Raw genomic sequence first — 20,400 nt, forward strand, 5'->3', positions numbered from 1 at the left:
AATTGACTAAGCAAAAAAATATACAAATAGAGTGTTTTGTTAATTGAATAATTATCAATAAAAATGGTCAATCCAATAGCCTGTAGAGAAGAAAATAAATCAGACAGGAACTAATCTGTTGGGATTTCTCTAAGAAAAGGAATCTGTCCACTTTCAGATTCAGTGACTTATTTTAATCCTACTCAAATCTAGATTTGAACTTCTAAATTCGTATTAGTGTCTACATATAGAAGTAGAAGAAAAATACTTTTCATGAACACATATTTTCCTGTGAATCTTCAGGGAAAATGTCATATTCAAAAGGGAGGGTGTTCATGTTAGTTTCATTCTCTGCAGTCTTCCAAGGCATGAAGTAATATTTTAATTCAATAAGAAATATTTTATTTCCAAGACTCAAACCACATCTACATTCAAATATAAACCATCGGGGGAGGGGAAAAAAGAGGACCAAAACCATGAGTCCTCCTGGCATGGAGGACTCATAATACCTTACTGCTCCTCCCTTGTCTTCACAATTATATTTACAGGATTTCTAAAATCCTATCGTTCTATACGATTAAACAAGAACAAATTGTCATAAGTCAGTTTTTGGTTAAGGGATATACTTGCCTTAAATCATTTATTCAAAGAAAAACTAGCAAAACAATTTAGGATTAAAAAAAATGGGATGATGCCAAAGCAAAGCCAGGGAAAAGCCTAAATGGGTACACCAACCAGGAGGGCTTCAGTTTGCTAAACTCACAAAAGCAGTAGGCAAATTTTTTATTCTAAATCTAAAGAATGTTTCCCATATACTGATATGATTATTTTTTCCTCAATATCATATTTAGTGCTAAGCTTTCTTGTACATAATGCAAAATGCACAAACTTGTCAATTACGGTATTCATAATGAGAGAAATAAAAATATTATTCCTTTATTTAAGGAGACTTATAAAAATCTACATTACACTAATATCAGGGATTTAGCCAAAGATTCTCAAAAGGAGAACATTCTCTGAATTAATGAACAATGATATCACAAAAACAACATAAATAGTTTTCTATTACAAAGTCTAGCAGAATAATACTTAATGGCTCTAAATATTAATAATTTCACAAACTGAAAGAAACTGACCAATATATTTAGAAATTCATTTTTTTAAAAAATAAAAGAAACATACAATGAAAAACTTTCCAACTATGGATTTAAAGGATGACCATATTTTATTGACACAATTACTTGATAATGGTTTTAGAAAAGTGGACACCAAACAAATCAAGCAAACAATCAAGAAACAACAAGAAAAGAATAAACTAAAATGAAATAAAGAAAAGCATGCTAGGAAATTTATACACAATATCGAATTTCCGTTTACAAGAAATAAAATTGAAGTAAACATGCAAAAGACGCACTAAGAAAAGTAGAATACATCCTTGAAGAAGGAAAATTAAACATGCAGAAAAATAAGAGTTTGAGTTTTGAGAGTAACAAGGTAGTTTGAGGCCCAATTTACCTTCACTGTCTGACATGGCATGTTGGAAGTCATCCATGATGAATGCTATGTCACGGTCATAGCCTCGAGTTCGTGATTCTTCTCTCATATGTTGCTGAACTTCAGGCAATGAATGACTTGATCCAAACTGATCCCTGGTATCTGCAGATATTGGTGGAAGGGGTCCAGCTGCAGCCCTGGCCATTCCCATTGGCTGGCCAACAGGACTGAGTGGACTTTCTTCTTCAGAATTTTGGGCCACAATTGGTATTCTTCCTCTGCTCTGGCTAATTGGTAAACTGGTCGGCTTAGTTCTGCCAGAAGGTGATGCATGACCGAAGGAAACATCTAGAGCTTCAGCCTCTTGAGCTTTCAGTCTTAGGGAAGAGCTGGAAGAATCTCTTTTAATTGATAAGTCAAGGCCATAGACAGAAGAAGGTCTGGAAGAAGGTCTGGATCTGCTGCCACTACTGTATGGCTTATCCGCTTCATCCTGCAAAGCCGACCTTAGGGTATTTCCTAACGTGCCCAGCCCTGTGCCAAGAGATGACCCCATAAATTTCTGTTGGTCTGTAATATTTTTTCTGAGGCCAAAAGTGATGTCATCTTGAAGAAGCCTTGCTCTGGAAGAAATGCCACCGATAGATGAAGTGCTAGAAGTCATATAGCTTGAATAATCAGGTTCAAGATCTCTACTTTCTTGAATGGGTGAAAATTTTGACATTTTAGGATCAATTAGTGATTTCTTATGCTTTGATTGTTTCTGATATAGTATGGCAGCTGGTAGTTGTTTTGCTGCTTGTTTCTCAAGTGTGAGTCTGCTAATGCTGTACTTTTCAGATTTGGGAAAATGTCTATAACCCGTATCAGCATGGTAATAATGGGAAAGACCAGCAAGGTGATCTAAGCTCTCTGCTCCTCTACGGAATTCTTGTTTAATCTGATGTTTCAGAAGCTTTAACTCATAGGGATCTTCCATGGGATCTTCCTCTGCTTTCACATAACTATGCAATCTCGAGGAAGTCTGTAAAGGTGCTAGGAAATCTGTCACATCTTGAGACCTACGTGTTTCAGTGGATCGAAGGAGACGATCTGTTTTTGATAGATCCTTTTCATGAAGGCTAAACGCAGTGCTTAATGCTGCTGTTCCTTTGGTAATCTCTCCAATGTCATCAATTAGGACATAATTTCGTGGAGTATGATGGTCAATATCTGCATAGAAAGAATCTGCAGATATGCTTGATATTGGACTGCTTGCCATGCTACTTCTTTCCTCCAATCCTATTCTCAAGTCTAAGCTATTGTACTTACTCCCAAGATGAGAAACAGCATAAGTATTATCAGTAGAAACAGGTGCTATCATCAGGGGTTGGTTGCGAATCACTTCATAGTTTGAAGTTATCTTGGGCTCCAAATACAATGTAGTTTGCCGTGGCTTTTGTTGTATCACCATCATCTGTGACGGTAACTGGTAAGAAGGTTGTGGGGCTGGTGTAGGTTGAGCTTGAGGTGTGAAAGACATTGTTGCTACAGCCTGAAATGTTGGTTGAGTCTGATAAGGTGAAACCTGCTGATGGTACAAAGTCTGTTGCTGAAAATGGGACTGTTGGGTGTATGGGGTAGGTGCTTGGGTAGGAAGAGCAGGGGATGAATATTGATATTGTGTATAAGGACTTGTAGGAGGAACTAGTTGAGATTCTGTTTGGGTTTGCGGTGGTATAAACTGGCTGAATTCAGTTTGGGGAGCAGTTCTCGGTCGTTCTATGCCGTGCTGACTTTCTATTCGGGTTGGTCGGGTGCTGCTCACCTCACTGTCAGACATGTAATCCCGATCCTCAGCTACTCCCTGGAGGTAGGCTCGCTCTCTCTTTTCTCTCTCCTTTAATAATGCCTCCTTCCTCCTGTTAATTCCCATTTCCAGGTACCGTAACTTGGCATCAATCTCCTTTTCTTCCTCATCAAGTTCTGCTTGTTTCTTTCTCAGCTTTGCAGATTCCCTTTCTACAAGATCAAGCTCTCTGTCTATATCCTGGAGAATCTTGGCTCGTGCCATTGTGTTGGTTCTGCAGATCCTCCTCCTGGAAACTGTGCCCATTGTGCTGTATGTTGACTGAGTGCCTGTGGAGGTCTCCTCGGGGGGTGGGTTTGGCAGAGTTCTCTTAACTTTTTTCTGAGTGCCAGAGGGTGTCATGGTTTGAGAACCTTTTGTCTATAAGTAAATACACAAAAAATAGAACTTTATTAAGAAGGGAAAAAAGATTTAAAAACTCTGTAATTTACATTTTACATTAAAATGATTTCATGTATGTTTTAGCCATGACAATATAATAAAACAAAATTTTATATATTATTTCAAGTATTAGTCACAAATACCATTAGCTGAAAAATAATTTTTCCTTTCTTGGTAAGTTGGTTATTTATTATTATAACTTCTGTAACTTTAGAAGCGAATTTTGAAATCCAGCACAGAACTCATTGCTACACAGGCTTATATTTTAGTTAGACTCTTAAGAGAATGCTAGAAACTCATTTTTCATCCTGTTTAGTACACATAAAACTCATGTATTCCCAGAGTATTTGTGTTAGCTGTCTATAATTTAAGTTATATTTGTTGAAGATGCACATTTACCATTGTTAAATTCAGTTGTTTGCTTCTACCTCCTTATTTCCACTTCTCTCCCCAATCCCATCCAACAGTGGCTGTCATTCCTATTCCAATCATGAAATATTTTGAAAGAAAGACTTTAAATACCTAATGTCTTTTTTTTTTCAAAAAAAAAAATAGAGAGAGAGAGAGAGAGAAATCCAACTAACTTTCTATTTAATATTTCATTGTTTTCATGACCATTTGGGTTTTATACTTCTTTTCAATCTTATTATTCTTTAGTAATTTTAGTTGTTCTTAATGTTTTAGCAACTTAAACATGAAGCAGAGGGAACTGACTATAATAAAAACCCACTGAAATATATTTTTTTAAAATCCAGTAAGGGATATCATTGATGAACTATCAGATATGTTAGGTTTCATTTGATTAGTCATAAACTTGCATTATAAGAATCACTGATTTTGACATTCAATTTTAGAATATCAAAAGACATGACAGATTACTTTCAATAACCTGATGTAAACAGACAGGCTTTCCTAACACACAGAAGACAGAGACCTAGACAAAATGCCAAGATGGAGGAATTCATCCCAAAAGAAAGAACAAGAAAAGGTCATAGCCAGGGATCTAATTAAAATTAAAACAGACACAAGTAATATGCCTGATCTAGAATTTAAAACAATCATAAAAATACTAGCTGAACTTTTGAAAAGCACAGAAGATACCAGGGAGTCCCTTACCACAGAGATAAAAGACCTAAAAAATAGACCAAAGTAGAAAATGCAATAGCTGAGATTCAAAACAGACTGGATTTGTAATGACCACAAGGATGGAAGAAGCAGAGGAATGAGTAAGTAATATAAAAGGTAAAGTTATGAAAAACACTGAAGCCGAAAAAAGAGGGAAAGAAAAATATTAGATCATGTATATAGACGTAGGTAACTCAGTGACTCCATAAAGCATAACATTCATATCATAGGAGGCCCAGAAGAAGAGAGGGAAAAGGGGGCAGAAGGTTATTTGAGAAAACTGCAGCTGAAAACTTCCCTAATCTGGGAAAGGAAACAGATATCCAAATTCAGGAGGCACAGAGAACTCTCACTAAAATTTTAAAAAGCAGGCCAACACAAAGACATGTAGTAGTCAAATTTGCAAAATACAGAGATACAGAAAAAAATCCTAAAAGCAGCAGGACAAAATAAGTCCCTTACTTACAAGAGAAGACAAATAAATTTAGCAGCAGATCTCACCACAGAAATTTGGCAGTCCAGAAGAAAGTGGCATGATATATTCAATGGGCTGAATGGGAAAAATATGCAGCCAAGAATACTTTATCCAGCAAGGCTGTCTGTCATTCAGAATAGAAAGAGAAAAAGACAGTTTCCCAGATGAACAAAAACTAAAGGAGTTTGTGACCACTAAACCTGTCCTGTAAGAAATATTAAAGGGGATTCTCTGAGTGGAAAGAAAGATCAAATGACAAAGACCAGAAAGGAACAGAGAAAATTTCCAGAATAAAGAAAAACAATAAAATGGGACTAAATTCTTAACTATGAATACTCTGAATGTAAATGGATTAAATGTTCTAATCAAAAGACACAGGGTGTCAGAATGGACAAAAAATCAAGACCCTTCTGTATGCTGCCTACAAGACTCCTTTTCATCTTAAAGATACCTATAGATTGTAAGTGAGAGGATGGAGAAACACTTATACTAGTGGATGCCAAAAGAAAGCCAGAGTATTAATACTTATATCAGACAATCTAGATTTTAAATTAAAGACTGTAGGGGTACTGGGGTGGCTCAGTCAGTTAAGCACGTGACTCTTGGTTTTGGCTCTCAGGGTTGTGGGGTCCAGCTCCACACCTGGCTCTGCACTCTGCATGGAGTCTGTTTGTCCCTCTCCCTCCCTCTCTGCACCTCTCCCTGCCCTCTCTCTCTCCCCCTTTCAAATAAATAAATAAAATCTTTAAAAATATATATCTATGTTTCTATATATATAACAAAGAAGGTAACAAGAGAGGAAGAAGGACACTATATCACAACAAAGGAGTCTATCTAACAAGAAGATCTAACAATTATAAATGTTTATGCCCCCAACTTGGGACAACTCAAATACATAAAACAATAACAAACATAAAGGAACTCATTGATAATAATACAATAATAGGAGACTTTAACACCCCACTTATACCAGTGGGTAGATCATCTAAGCAGGAAATCAACATGGAAACAGTGGCTTTGAATGACACACTGGACCAGATGACCTTAACAGATATATTCAGGACATTTCATCCTAAAGCAGCAGAATATACATTTTTTTGAGTGCACATAGAACATTCTCCAGAATAGATTACAATAGGGTCACAAATCAGGCCTCAACAAGTATAAAAAGAATGAGATCATACCATGCATATTTTCTAACCACAGTGCTATGAAACTTGAAGTCAAGCACAAGAAAATATTTGGAAAGACTACAAATACATGGAGGTTAAAAAACATCCTACTAAAGAATGAATGGACCAACCACGAAATTAAAAAGAAGTTAAAAAATAGATGGAAACAAATGACAATGACAACATGAGAGTCTAAAACCTTTGGGATGCAGTAAAAGCAGTCCTAAGAGGTAAATATATAAGAATACACGCCTACCTCAAGAAGCAAGAAAAATACTCTATGTAGAAAATCTGAAAAACTCCACCAAAAAATTGCTAGAACTGATACACAGATTCAGTAAAGCTGCAGGATAAAAATCAATGTACAGAAATCTGTTGAATTTCTATACACCAATAATGAAGCAGGAGAAAGAGAAAAGGAATCAATCCCATTTATAATTGCACTAAAAACCATTAGATACCTAGGAATAAACTAAGGGTTAATGGAGGGAGGTGAGTTGGGGGTGAGCAAAATGGGTGATGGGTATTAAGGAGGGTGCTTGTTGTGAGGAGCACCGGGTATTATATGTAAGTCATGAATCACTAAATTCTACACCTGAAACCAATTTTACCATATACATTAACTTGCTAGAATTTAAACAAAAACATGGAAAAAAAGAGAAATCTAGGAATAAACCCAACCAAAGGGGTAAAAGATCTATACTCTGAAAACTATAGAACACTTGTGAAAGAAAGTGAAGAGGACACAAAGAAATAGAAACACATTTCATGCTCATGGATTGGAAGAACAAATATTGTTAAAATGTCTTCAGTACCCATGGCAATGTACACATTTTATGCCATCCCTATTAAAATATCACCAGCATTTTTCACAGAGCTGGAAAAAACAATCCTAAAATTTGTATGTAACCATAAAAGATCCTGAAGAGCCAAGTAATCTTGAAAAAGAAAAGCAAAGTTGTAGGCATCACAATTCTGGACTTCAAGGTATATTACAAAGCTGTAGTGACCAAAACAGTATGGTATTGACACAAAAACAGACACATAGATCAGTGAAACAGAGTACAGAACCCAGAAATGGATGCACAACTACCTGGTCAACTAATCTTCAACAAAGCAGTAAAGAATATCTAATGGAAAAAAGATAGTCTCTTCAACAAATGGTCTTGGGAAAACTGGACAGCAACATGCAAAAGAATGAAACTGGACCACTTTCTTATATCATATACAAAAATAAATTCAAAATGGATGAGAGACTTAAATGTGAGACAGGAAACCATCAAAATCCTAGAGGAGAACCTGGGAAAGTGACCTCTTTGACATCAGCCATAGCAACTTCCTACTAGACACATCTCCTGAGATAAGGGAAACAAAAGTAAGAATGAACTACTGGGACTTCAAGACAAACTTCTGCGCAGCAAAGGAAACAATCAGTAAGACCGTTTAAAAGGCAACCATTGGAATGGGAGAAGATATTTGCAAATGACTTGTCTGATTAAGGGCTAGCATCCAAAATCTATAAATAACTTAACAAACTCAACACCCTAAAAACAAATAATCCAGTTAAGAAATGGGCAGAAGACATGAATAGACATTTTTTCAAAGAGGACATCCAAATGGCTAACAGGTACATGAAAAGATGCTCAGCATTACTCATCATCAGGGAAATACAAATCAAAACTATGATGAGATAGATATCACCTCACATCTGTCAGAATGGTTAAAATTAACAACACAGGAAACAACAGATTCTGGCGAGGACATGGGGAAAGGAGAACCCTCTCCCATTGTTGGTGGGAATGCAAACTGGTGCAGCTACTCTAGAAAACAGTATGGAGGTTCCCTAAAAGTGAAAGATAGTATTACCTTATGACCCAGCAATTGCACTATTAGGAATTTATCCAAAGGATACAAAAATACTAATTCAAAGGGGCACATCTACCACAATGTTTATAGCAGCACTATCAACAACAGCCAAATTATGGGAATGGCCCAAATGTCCATTTACTGATGCATGGAAAAACAAGTAAACAAGTTGTGGTATATATATATATATATTCCATATATATATATATGGAATATTACTTAGTCATCAAAAAGGATGAAACCTTGCCATTTGCAAAGACATAAATGGAGCTTGAGTGAAATAAGTTAGTCAAAGAAAGAAAAATAACACATGATTTCACTCACATGTGGAATTTAAGAAACCAAACAGAAGAACATAAGGGGCAAAAAGAGAGAGGCAAACCAGGAAAAAGACTCTTAGCTATAGAGAACCAACTAGGAGTTGTTGTAGGGGAAGTGGGTGGGGGACGGGCTAAATGGGTGATGGTTATTAAGGAGGGCACTTGTGATGAGCACTGGGTGTTGTCTGTAAGTGATGAATCACTGAATTCTGCTCCTGAAACTAATATTACACTAATGTTAAGTGGCATTTTTTTAAAAAGTTGAAACAAATAAACAAAAATAAACGGATGTAAACAAAATTATCCAAACATTTAACAGCATATTCACAACTAGCTTCCAGGTCTTCTGCATATTCTTTACAAAAAGCCTTTTTCTCTTCTTCTTAATAATAAACCAAAGACCTTTCCTCCCCCTTTCCCAGTTACTAAATATTAAGAGCAGAAAAATAATAGAAAGTATGTGAGACTTATTTCTAATTAGATCATATTGTCTATGACCCTTTGTTTTCACAGTTTTTTTTATTACTTCAAAATTCATTTCCTTAGTGTCTTTATCTGTTTTGTGTTAGAATTCTTCTACTACCTTTATTTAAATTAACAGATGTACACAACAATACATAACAAATATAATACAGTTGTTCAATTTGATCTTCTTATGACTTAATTGTTAGTATTAAATAAATGAAAAGAATTGAAGGTGAGAGAGAATAAGTAACATGTTTAACAGTTGTTTTTGAAGTTCCAATTCCCCATATTCCTTGAGATTTTCTTGTGAGGAAGAACAGGCCACAATTTCAGAATCACTCTACCATATTTCCCTGACTCATAAGATTTATTCATTGTGAATTTGCAGTCAACTATTTTAAATTTCAGAAATGAACATAAACCTTGATCATTAGGATATGGCTTCTGATTATGAAATGGGTGCACATATTTGTTAAGGAATGAATGAAGGAATAAATGAGTAACATAAGAACTTGAAATTATTTTTAGTTTTAGAATCAAGAACTGAAGTCCTCAGAATTCACTGAGTGGAAAGAGAGTATATATATAATCTTATAAAAAATAAAACTATGAGGAACTGTATTAGTTCTTATTATTCACTGCTCATACACATATTTTTTTTTCCTAATTTACCTTTCACAATTTATAATTTTTACTTGAGAGAACAGGCTTAGTCTACCTCAACTTTTTTTCTTTTTTCTTCCTTCTTTCCTTTTCTTTTCTTTCTCTTCCCTTCCCTTCCCTTCTTCCCTTTCCTTTCTTTTCTTTCCCTCTCTCCTTCCCTTCCTTTCTTCCTTTTATAAAGTCTTGGGCTAAAGAAGTATACTAGGTATTGGGGATTTCTAATTACCATGCAGGGCAAATATTTAACCATCCATGACTTGTGTTTATTAATATTTTGTGTGTCACAGATATGAGTCATGGAAGCAAGAGGCAAAACTGGTTGGAAGCTGGTAGATACTTACTAAGTTAACCTAGGTCACCACTCAGTCTCCAGGAACCTAAATAGCTTTGCTGTTCTCTGATTGGTAACAAAATAGCTTTAACTCTGACTATAGAAAGAGTCACAAAGTTGGAGACTTGTCAAGGTTTCAGCCATATTCCTCCCAAGAGAAACTGTGGCACAGTGATTGAAAGCTTAAATCTCTCAGGGCAGACACTCAAGTTTCAATCCCAGCTCTGCTGTTTTACTAGCTGTGAGACTAGTAGCTTCAACTCTCTGAGGCTGTTTTCTTACATGAAAAAGGAGGTTAGTATTTTTTTTCCCAATATTATTTGTTTGTCTAAGGAATAAATCAGTTAAAACAAGTAAAGAATCTAGATTAGTTATTATCCCCGAGGGCAGACAGAAATATATTACAGAATTTGAAATGATGTCTGGCCAACTTATAATTTAAAAAGAGCTGATTTTCAAGACCACAAATAACTTCTAACTTGGTTATTTAATTCTAATCCAATCAATATATTGTAAAACAAGAATAAAGAATCCCCAGAGAATCAAAACAATATAATTGCTTAGGAAAAAAATTGCTTAGAAAAAGAAATGTATAAAAGAAAGCTTATCCTGATTAATGATGATATAGTTGTTGGCCATGATTAGAGATGATGATGAAAATATAGAAAAGTCTTGGCATTTAATAAGATTTTCCTTGATGACTAGCTTGGCAAAAGTTGTTTTTAGACAGATCCGGTGCCCTTAATCTGAAAAAAAATATTGTACTGCATATATAAATTTAAAATATCTTAAAATAGCTGTGCAAAGAGTGAAGCAAGGGAAAGGAACAGTAAGTCCTAACAATAGAATGGAGGTTAAAGAGGGACCGGAAGAATACCTAATTTCCATTGCAGTACCTAGGAAGTAATTGTGATCAGAGGCAAATAAACTCCAGGATAAGTTTTCTTGTCCAAAGTTATTTTAAACAACATTTTTCTAAGGAGAGTCAATTTATAACATGCATCTTACATAGCAAAGGAAAGGAATTTTTCTCTTTTTGAGGTGCCAGGGCTATTAATAAAAACAGCTAAGGTATATGGACACACTACCCCAAAGTCTTTAAATATATGCATGTGCATTATCTCCTTGTCAAAATAATCTAGGCTCAATCTAAAGATGAGTAAAGGAAGAAACCTATTTTTTTTTCAAAACGCTGAATTAAGAATAGATGCTAGACCAAAATTATTCATTGATTGCTATAAATAATAAATGGAGCAAAATACAGCTTACTAATTTATTTCGGGAGTTGCTAAGTCTAATTCTAAAATGCATTGTTTTAGCTACTAAAGGCACAGAACTAAGAGGCATGAGATAAAATAAACTCAATCAAACCTCATTCTTGAAGAACTTGTAAATCCGGAATATCTTTTAGGATGCTGTATGAAGAAACTACTTGTTTTTTGCTAAACAGCTCTTGTTGTCAATATCAGGGATACACTTCTAAACCATGGTACCACTAAAGAGACATAAGAATATATTTTTATTTCATGAATGTCAAAATCATGATAATATCTTGAGTTTTTAAGCTTACTCTTTTAGTTAAGCAGGAAAAGTTCTGATGAAGGCCCTTTACTTTTAAATAATGGGAATGTGGGGGCACCTGTGTGGCTCAGTGGGTTAAAGCCTCTGCTTTCGGCTCAGGTCATGATCCTAGGGTCCTGGGATCGAGCCCCGCATCGGGCTCTCTGCTCGGTGGGGAGCCTGCTTCCCTTCCTCTCTCTCTCTGCCTGCCTCTCTGCCTGCTTGTGATCTCTGTCTGTCAAATAAATAGAATCTTAAAAAAAAATAAATAAATAATGGGAATGTGGATTCACTTCCAAACAGTATAATTCTACATAGATTTACTGATGAATAAGTTACTTTCATACAAATATATTTTCTAGAGAAAGCACAACGTCTTAAAAGATCATCTATATAACAAGTCAGCTGGTAAATTAGAAGAGCACATGAACAGAGTATATTGAGACCCAAAATAAAAAGGGCTTACCTTAAGACTGGGGAAGGAAAGAAAGATTAAGACAATAACAAAGTCTGGGTCTTTATTTATTTGAGAAAGAGACTGAGAGAGAGAGAGAACATGCAGGGTTGGAGGAGAGGAGCAGAGAGGGATGTACTGACTCTGCGATGAGCACAGAGCCTTATGCCAGGCACGATCCCCCAATCCTGAGATCATGTCCTGAGTCGAGGCGAAGAGTCGGATGCTTAACCGACAGAGCCAACCAGGCGCCCCTTATTTAATTATTGTTTTAAAGATTTTCAGGAAGCCTGGATCTTGAAGAATGGATGGGAATTAAACAGGAGAGTAACTGGTATGTGGACGGAAGAGTATGAAACATACAATTTTCCAAGAAACACCAAGGATCAGGGCACCTGGGTGGCTCAGGGGGTTAAAGCCTCTGCCTTCGGCTCAGGTCATGATCCCAGGGTCCTGGGATCGAGCCCCACATCGGGCTCTCTGCTCAGCAGGAAGCCTGCTTCCCCCTCTGTCTCTCTGCCTATTTGTGATCTCTGTCTGTCAAATAAACAAATAAAATCTTAAAAAAAAAAAAAAAAAGAAAGAAACACCAAGGATTATCTAGTTGCACTTTGGCCTGGTGATGCGTTAATACCTGTGAGAAGGAAACATATCCAGCGAGTGTTCTGTGCAAACAGAAAGAGGAAAATGGAAGAGCAAATAAAATTTGTGTGTTTGTGTGTGTGCGAATATATATTCATATATATACGTATAGATGCCTTGAAAAGCTGTATCTATATTAAAATCTCCACTCATCCATTTTTTTCTTTCTTTTTCCTTTTTTCTCTTTTTCTCTCCTTCCTTCCTTCCTTCCTGATGGAAAAGGCAATCCTGGTAATTACATACTGGTCAAATTAACTCCAATTATCATACATCCCAGGACAAACCATGAAACTGTAAATGTGCTAGCATTAGCAATGACTTGTAATGCAGTGTACTGGGTAGCAATCGGTGTGGCTTTGTCAAAGACAAAACTGTGACAATCCAGTGTAATTTCCTTCAATGATAATGACACAGAAAATGTAGATAACACAGAAATGACAGATACAATCAGAGCTTCAGCAAAGCATTTCATGTTGCTCCATGACCAATGTAGTTTTGGCCACAAGTATAGAAAGCAGGCAAATAATTTGTCAGATCTACATGTACACCATGGTCCAGCATCAATGTGAGTAATCAATCAAGGTTTCTCAACCTTGGCAATGATGATATTTTTGATCACATGACTTTATGTTGGGGTGGGCTGTTTTGTGCCATGCAGAGTTTACTTAGCAACTCTGGCCTCTACCCACTAGAAACCATCAGCACATCCTCCCCTAGCCATGTCAATCAAAAAGGTCACTCAGCACTGTCAAATGTGTCAGACGGAGAGAGAAGAAAACAGTTACACATTGAAAAAAACACTGGTGGAGCAGGATATACAAGATGTCTCAGAAAGAGATCACTGATCTCTTGTTACTCAATATACCAATTGAAGAGAATGTTAGTATTTCTATATCACAATGCCTCAGTCTGATAGAAAATGCAAGCTTCTTGAAGGAACAGGGATTTGAATGGTGTCTTGAGTAAGAGAACTCTTGGAATAAAGAGCAAAAGAAAGAGAAATTCTAGGCTGTGGTAGCAATCTGAGTCAATCAGTAAGCATAGAAATGTACTGGATTATTTTGCTTTGTTAGACATTTTATGATCCTAAAATTAATCCCTTTATTAGAGAAAATAATTCTTACTTTCTGGATTAATATGAACTAATATTAAAAAGATAATAAACCAGGTTTTAAAAAATAGTTCTATTACAGAACAGAGAGGAAAAAAAAAACAGGTGCCTACAACTATGAGAATATGTCAACTCAGGGCAGAAAATTAATCTTTTTGTTTTTTAAGATTTAATTTATTTATTTGACAGACAGAGATCACAAGTAGGCAGAGAAGCAGGCAGAGAGAGAGAGAGAGAGAGGGAAGCAGGCTCCCAGAGAGCCTGATGCGGGGCTTGATCCCAGGTCCCTGGGATCATGACCCGAGCCAAAGGCAGAGGCTTTAACCCACTGAGCCACCCAGGCATCCCTAATCATTCTATCCCATAAGAAATTTATGAAATTTTCCATGGCTTCAGTAACTAGGGAAAAGTCAGAGGTATGGAACCACTAATCTAAATAAAAAATTATGTAATGTAGTCCTTTTTAAAACGTTGCCTGATGGGCACCTGGGTGGCTCAGTCAGTTAAATGTCTGCTTTTGGCTCAGGTCATGATTCTGGGGTCCTGGGATCAAGTTCCATGTTGGGCTCCCTGCTCAGTGGGGAGTCTGTTTGTCCCTTTACCCCTCCCCTCTGCTCGTGCTTTCTCTCTCTCATACTCTTAAATAAATCAACAAAATTTTTTTAAAAAGTTAAAAATAAAAAGTTCCCTGTTCTTCTAAGTTCAAAAGAACCAATGATATAATTAAAAAAGAGAAATTAATTAATAAATAATTAATAATTAATTCGCAATTAATTACTTATATAGTGTAAGAAATTAAATACCAGAATCACTATGAGAGAGAACCTAGATAGCTAAGTTCAGTTTCAAAATCAGGAAATTCTTGCCATCTTAGAGAATAGTTTAAGAAAAAAGAACAGCAACAACAAAAAACAAAAAACAAAAACACCTTTCTAACAGCTTGGTGTAAATTACAAAAAAAAAAGTTGAGCACATGTTTTGGAAAAAGAGATAATCCCATAATGTACATTTTACTAAATACTGGGGTTATAATGATGAGTCTGAGGTGGTACCTGCCCTTTAACTGTGTAGTATAATCTGCAGAAATGGAGATTACAAACTGCTCTCAGGGTCATTTGTCCCACCCTAACTGAACTCTCTTCATCCAGGCCTGGATATGCTATGAATGTGAGGGTAAGTCTTACCTTAAAAAAATAATACTGTACAGACTACTCTGCCTTCTGACTTTATTTGCTTCTGCCTGTTCCTGCCCATTCGTTCTTCTGAGGGTATAAATACCATCCTTAAAGAGCTATGCTTTTTAAGCATGAGGATGGCATATGAAATGTCCAGGTTCCCCCTCACCCCCACCCTGTAAATAAGACATCTTTTTAAAATACATGAGGATAAGTTAGCATATGCCTTTAACTTTGGAAAGTTGGGGTAGAGGATAAGGATGAGGCTCTAGGCAAACAGAAGGCTACAAGTTAGGAAACAGGAGTTAACACATCCTTTCTTATAAATGGACTGGAAGTAGAGTTTCACTCTGAAATGTCAAGGAAAACATTAATTCCTTCAAGGGGTCTCCCCCCCAGTATCAACAGTTTCCAGTTATGAGACACAATAGTTGAATACAAAAATACTCAACATTCTGTCCTAAGCATTATCTCATTTATAAAGCATCCCCAAATAGGCCCATTATTTACCATGGTCCCTCCATCCCACCCCACCCCCAGAGAACACTAAAACATTCAAAATGTTTAGGGCAATGGCTCAAGAATTTCAACTTCTTGAAGATGTACAAGAAAGATAAAAGCTAACAGATGAGTAACTTGTGAAAAGTGAAATTATAAATAATACCACTCATGGGAAAATACTTTAAAAACTGATAAAATATTTAAAACCCATTAGGCATCGCCACAGGGCACAAGGCCTGGCACATACAAAATCAAGCCATCACATTTCTTCTACTGGGTGCTGTGGAATAGTTAAACTATTAATAGTTTACTTATTAAACTATTAACTAATAGTTAATTCTATTAGTAAACTAATACTAAATACTAATAGTACATACTAATAGTAAAATTATTAATAGTAAACTATTAACTTATAGTTTCCTACTTCAATGAATCAAAATTCTAAATAGGCAATAGCACTACTGCTACGAGACTATCATTGAATTATAGAAAAGTTATAGGCATCCTTATCAATAAATAGTTGCATCTCCACTGCCACAGGGGAAAATTTACCATTTGTAAATGTAAATGAAACTGTCTTTAAAAAGTAGTTCTCTTCTAATTGTTGTAATATTCTAATAACAAGGAAAAAAAAGGAAGAACCTCAACTACAGGACTGTATCAATAGGAGAATAAAAACAAAGTAACAGAACATAATTACAGTCATATGCCTACAAGTTGTTTCTCAGTCTAGTAGTAGGGGCAAAAATGTTCTCCACTTCTATTGTGAAAACGGCCCTCAATATTTCATCAGCCATCTTTAAGCTTCTCCTTAATGTGCCTCTTGTTCCACTTTGTTTTGTTTTCTTGCTGAAAGTCATTGCTCTCGGGCTGAGCGGCCATGCAGAAAACCAGTTTCTACCTCACTGGACAGAAGCATTAGAGATGTCAGTCTGTGTAACACTTACTGCCTTATATTTTCTGCAATGTCCCAGGGAGATTAATTTTTCTTTCCTAAGGTCTGTCTAGAGTATTTTTCAAAGGCCTCTTAAAAGTTTTTTAGGGTCTGCATGTTTGTATGCATATGTATTTGTCCTCTCTCCTCACCCTTCCTTTCTCCCTCTTTACCTTCCTCCTTTCTTTTTTTCCAACATTAAATCAGATGTATTCCAGTGAACAGAACCAAAGTCTATCTTGTCCTTTGATATAGTTCAGTATAGTGGTCACTATACCTAGAGTTTGAGAAGGATACTCATATTGTCACAAATCTCCTCAGAAGAGTGTTTTAGTGTAAGTTTTATCTGAAACTTACTAGAGTCAAATGACAGATTTAGGATCACAAGAAAGTTAGGACAGATTATATACTGCCTTTGGGGTATTCATCTATCATTCTTAATATTTATATCATAAACCCTCTCTTCTACACAGTATCTAGTATTCTCTTGAGCAACCTGTTTACTATTGTTCTGTCACTAAGAGGTGCTCATTGTTTTCTAGAATCATCTGCATATATACTCAGGTTTTACATTTACAGACTTTATCTACCTAGAGTTTTACTGTTCCATAAAGGGGCAATGAAAACCCTTTTCCAAGGAGTTTATTTACTCCAAGCAACCTCTGAGAGACCATATTAGCATGTGAATCCTTTTTCTCTCCTGCCAAGTCCTTAATGAAATTATATGTCACCCAAATCATCTTGCCTGGATTTTAAAGATCTAGTGAAGACTTACCTTCCCGTCTTGTTATTCTTTCTTCTCATTATCGTCTCCCAAAGTGCACAGTAGTGAGACTGCTTGAGGCTTCGCTACTTTTCCCCACACCGCATCTTTATACATGCCAATTCATATCTCTCTTACACTAACATATTCTTTCAATATATTAAATCACAAGTATATATTTATCAAATTTCTGACACATCTTCCTTAGAAACTATTATTAATTCCAGGTTTCAGATACTTTTAACCAGAGGTAGTATATTATTTGGCCAAACTTGCATCACTAGTAAGGGGCCGAGCTGGGACTTAACTCCATGTTTGCCTCATGCCAATACTCAAGATTAAGTAGAAGTAATCTATTTAAAATTCAAAATACTTTATCTATTTTTAAAGATTTTTTTTAAATTTATTTGAGGGAGAAAGAGAGAGCAGGAGCAGGGTGAGGGGGAAGGGTAAAGGGAGAGGGGCAGACAAGGAGACGCCCACTGAGCAGGGAGTCCTACACAGGGCTCGATCCCAGGACCCCGGGATCATGACCTGGGTCAAGGGCAGATGCTTAACAGACTAAGCCACCCAGGTGCCCCCAAATTCAAATTGTTTAAGGAATTAATCTACAATGCAGATTTCTACCTTAGCAAATAGGATAAATAATGAACATGTCTTAATAAAGTACACTCATATCTGATACACCAAATCAATAATACATTTAAAAGTTTGGAGGAAGCAAACATTATAAAAATGAGAAGAGAGTAAACAAAATTAGCTACCAATCTGAAATTTACTTTCAGTTTTCTTGAAACTTGATACTCATCTGATATTTTTCAAACAATCGTCACTCTCTAAACAGTGTATTTCCTAAATTTTTAGAAAATGTGTTCAAGAAATTATTATTTTGTGAAATGAATAGGAGCTTTTTTGGAGAAGTCTAACATGAAGTATATACTTTGATTATTTGGGATTGCTGAATTCTGGTTTTTGGTCCTCTGCCCATCTATTCAACAAACATTTACTAATTCTGTATTAGGTGTCTTATTCTGTGCCAGGCCATGGTAACCTAAGAATGAATGACGCTGGTGTCATTTCAACCTTGAAGCAGCTTTCAGAACTTAGAGAAATAAGACATTTCACCAAGCACTGTGATTTGATATGATTAATTTTATAATAAAATGCTTACATGTGGTTCTTAGAGAGTGTAGAGAAAGCAGCTTGTATCTCATACAACTCTTTCTCTCTGTACATAGAGCCTCTGAGGAGACACCTTGTATTAGTGTTTCTAGATGCTAAGAAGGAGGGTCACCTGGCTGTCTCAGTTGGTAGAGTATGTGCCTCCTGATCTTGGGGTCAGGAGTTCAAGCCCCACATTGGGCGTGGAGCCTACTTAAAAAGAAATTAAATAAAAAATAAAAATGCTAGGAAGGAAACTGCCTATAGAGGAATAAACTATTGGCAGCAGGACCCATGTGAAGAGCGTAAAAACATGGTTGCACCTACAAAGCCTAGCGCATAGTGTTAAAGCATATATACATACATATATATGGAAGGAATAAATATACACATATATACAGATACATAGTATCTGGAGGGGAAGCTAGAGAATGATGTATCAGACCATGGAGGGCCTTGAATGCCATGTTTGGAATTCATTATGTAGGCAAGGAGAGCCTAAGTACAGATATGACACCATAATACGTATTCATTAGGAGACAGTTCTGGCAGAAGTTTACTATTACCAATAGTATAAAAGAGCTTAAAGTCAAATTCTGGTTTCTGTGGTGGACAATGTCTTCCCTCCAAAACCACTACCTTGGTCTCTGACTTCCAGTCTAGTTTGTTTTCCAGATATACTAGGATAATACCTTTGTGAAGCTACAGTTACTATGTTCTGGGCTCTTTATGTCATGATGCTTCACGTTTAAGGATGATCTAACAAGTCTTTTGGCTCCTTTTATAATCCCATTACAGAGTTTCAATGTAAAGGTGTTCATAAAGTATTTAATTATGCAATGTTTTTCATGTGTTCTCATGAGAAAGACACTCTCCTAGGTTCTTAGGGTGGAGGGGAAGATGGTAAAAATCAAAACCATATGGAATATTTAGAGTTAAAAGAGAAGAAAAACAGAAGGTATGATTACAGAGAAAGGGATGGATGTAGAAAAATTCAATGTCTGAAAGGGGAGAAAGAATAGTCTGGGACATTACAGAGAAGTTACTAAAAATAAGGTAATGACAAGAGCACTGGATATGGCGATCGAAACATTACTGGTTTTTATGCATGAAACGCTATTTTTAAAAAATTCTCTGCTTTTTGTATTCATTATATTTGTGTGTACACATATATTTGTATATATTTATGTGACAAAATGTAGCTAGCCATATTCTGTTAAACAAAAAACATTTGTTTTGAAAAAATTTGTTTTTCCACAGACAACATACACTTTACAATGTAAGATTTGTGTTTTAAAGAACAATATATGTTAAAATTATTAGTATGTACCTCTTATAGAACTTAAAGGCATTTTAAGGCTTTGTCAGTTCCATATTATTTCTAACACTTACCTATACCTTTCCTTACATTTTTACTTCTGAAGCCAAGTCTTTTGCATTAGTTCAGGACACCATTCATTCTGTTAATATCTGTAGAGCAGCTACTACTGTATTATTCAATATTTGACCTTGGGAAAATAGTAATGAATATAAGGCATATGGCCTCTCTCTTATGAGAGAGAAATACAGGCATTATGTGCAAAATATTAATTATAAATGTGCTATATCTTATGAAATGTGAGCTGTCAGAGAGGATACTGCACATATACAAGTCTAGAGTCAAGGGAGAATGGGGGATATTCCTTAAACTAAAGTGGTCTGGTGCACAGACAGCAAGAAAGAGGATGGCATCAGAGGATGGCATAGAAAGGTGGGCAAGTCCCTGCGAGCCACACTGATGATATCTAAATGCAACATAATTTCAATTAAAATCTATTGCACGGATGAATGGACCAACAAAACATACATATAAAAAGCTCTACCTGACTTCAGTGCAGAATGAGTAAGATGAGAATGAAGAGAAAGATAGGAAAACAAGTTACGAGTTGTTTTAATGGTTCCCCCCCGCCCCCAAAAAAAAGGATACACATGTGAAACCC

General features: G+C 36.0%; 1 protein-coding gene across 1 annotated transcript in view; it reads right to left on the reverse strand.

Annotated features, from left to right (window-relative positions):
- PCLO (piccolo presynaptic cytomatrix protein) overlaps positions 1-20,400 on the reverse strand; it is a 397,938-nt gene that overhangs the window by 137,181 nt on the left and 240,357 nt on the right. Inside the window, exon 7 of the mRNA XM_080818063.1 lies at positions 1,495-3,682. Within this exon, the coding sequence (XP_080674189.1) occupies positions 1,495-3,682 (2,188 nt within the window). The remainder of the gene's footprint in view (positions 1-1,494; positions 3,683-20,400) is intronic.

Source organism: Martes martes, assembly GCF_963455335.1.
Source record: "Martes martes genome assembly, chromosome: 11".
Taxonomy (NCBI): domain Eukaryota; kingdom Metazoa; phylum Chordata; class Mammalia; order Carnivora; family Mustelidae; genus Martes; species Martes martes.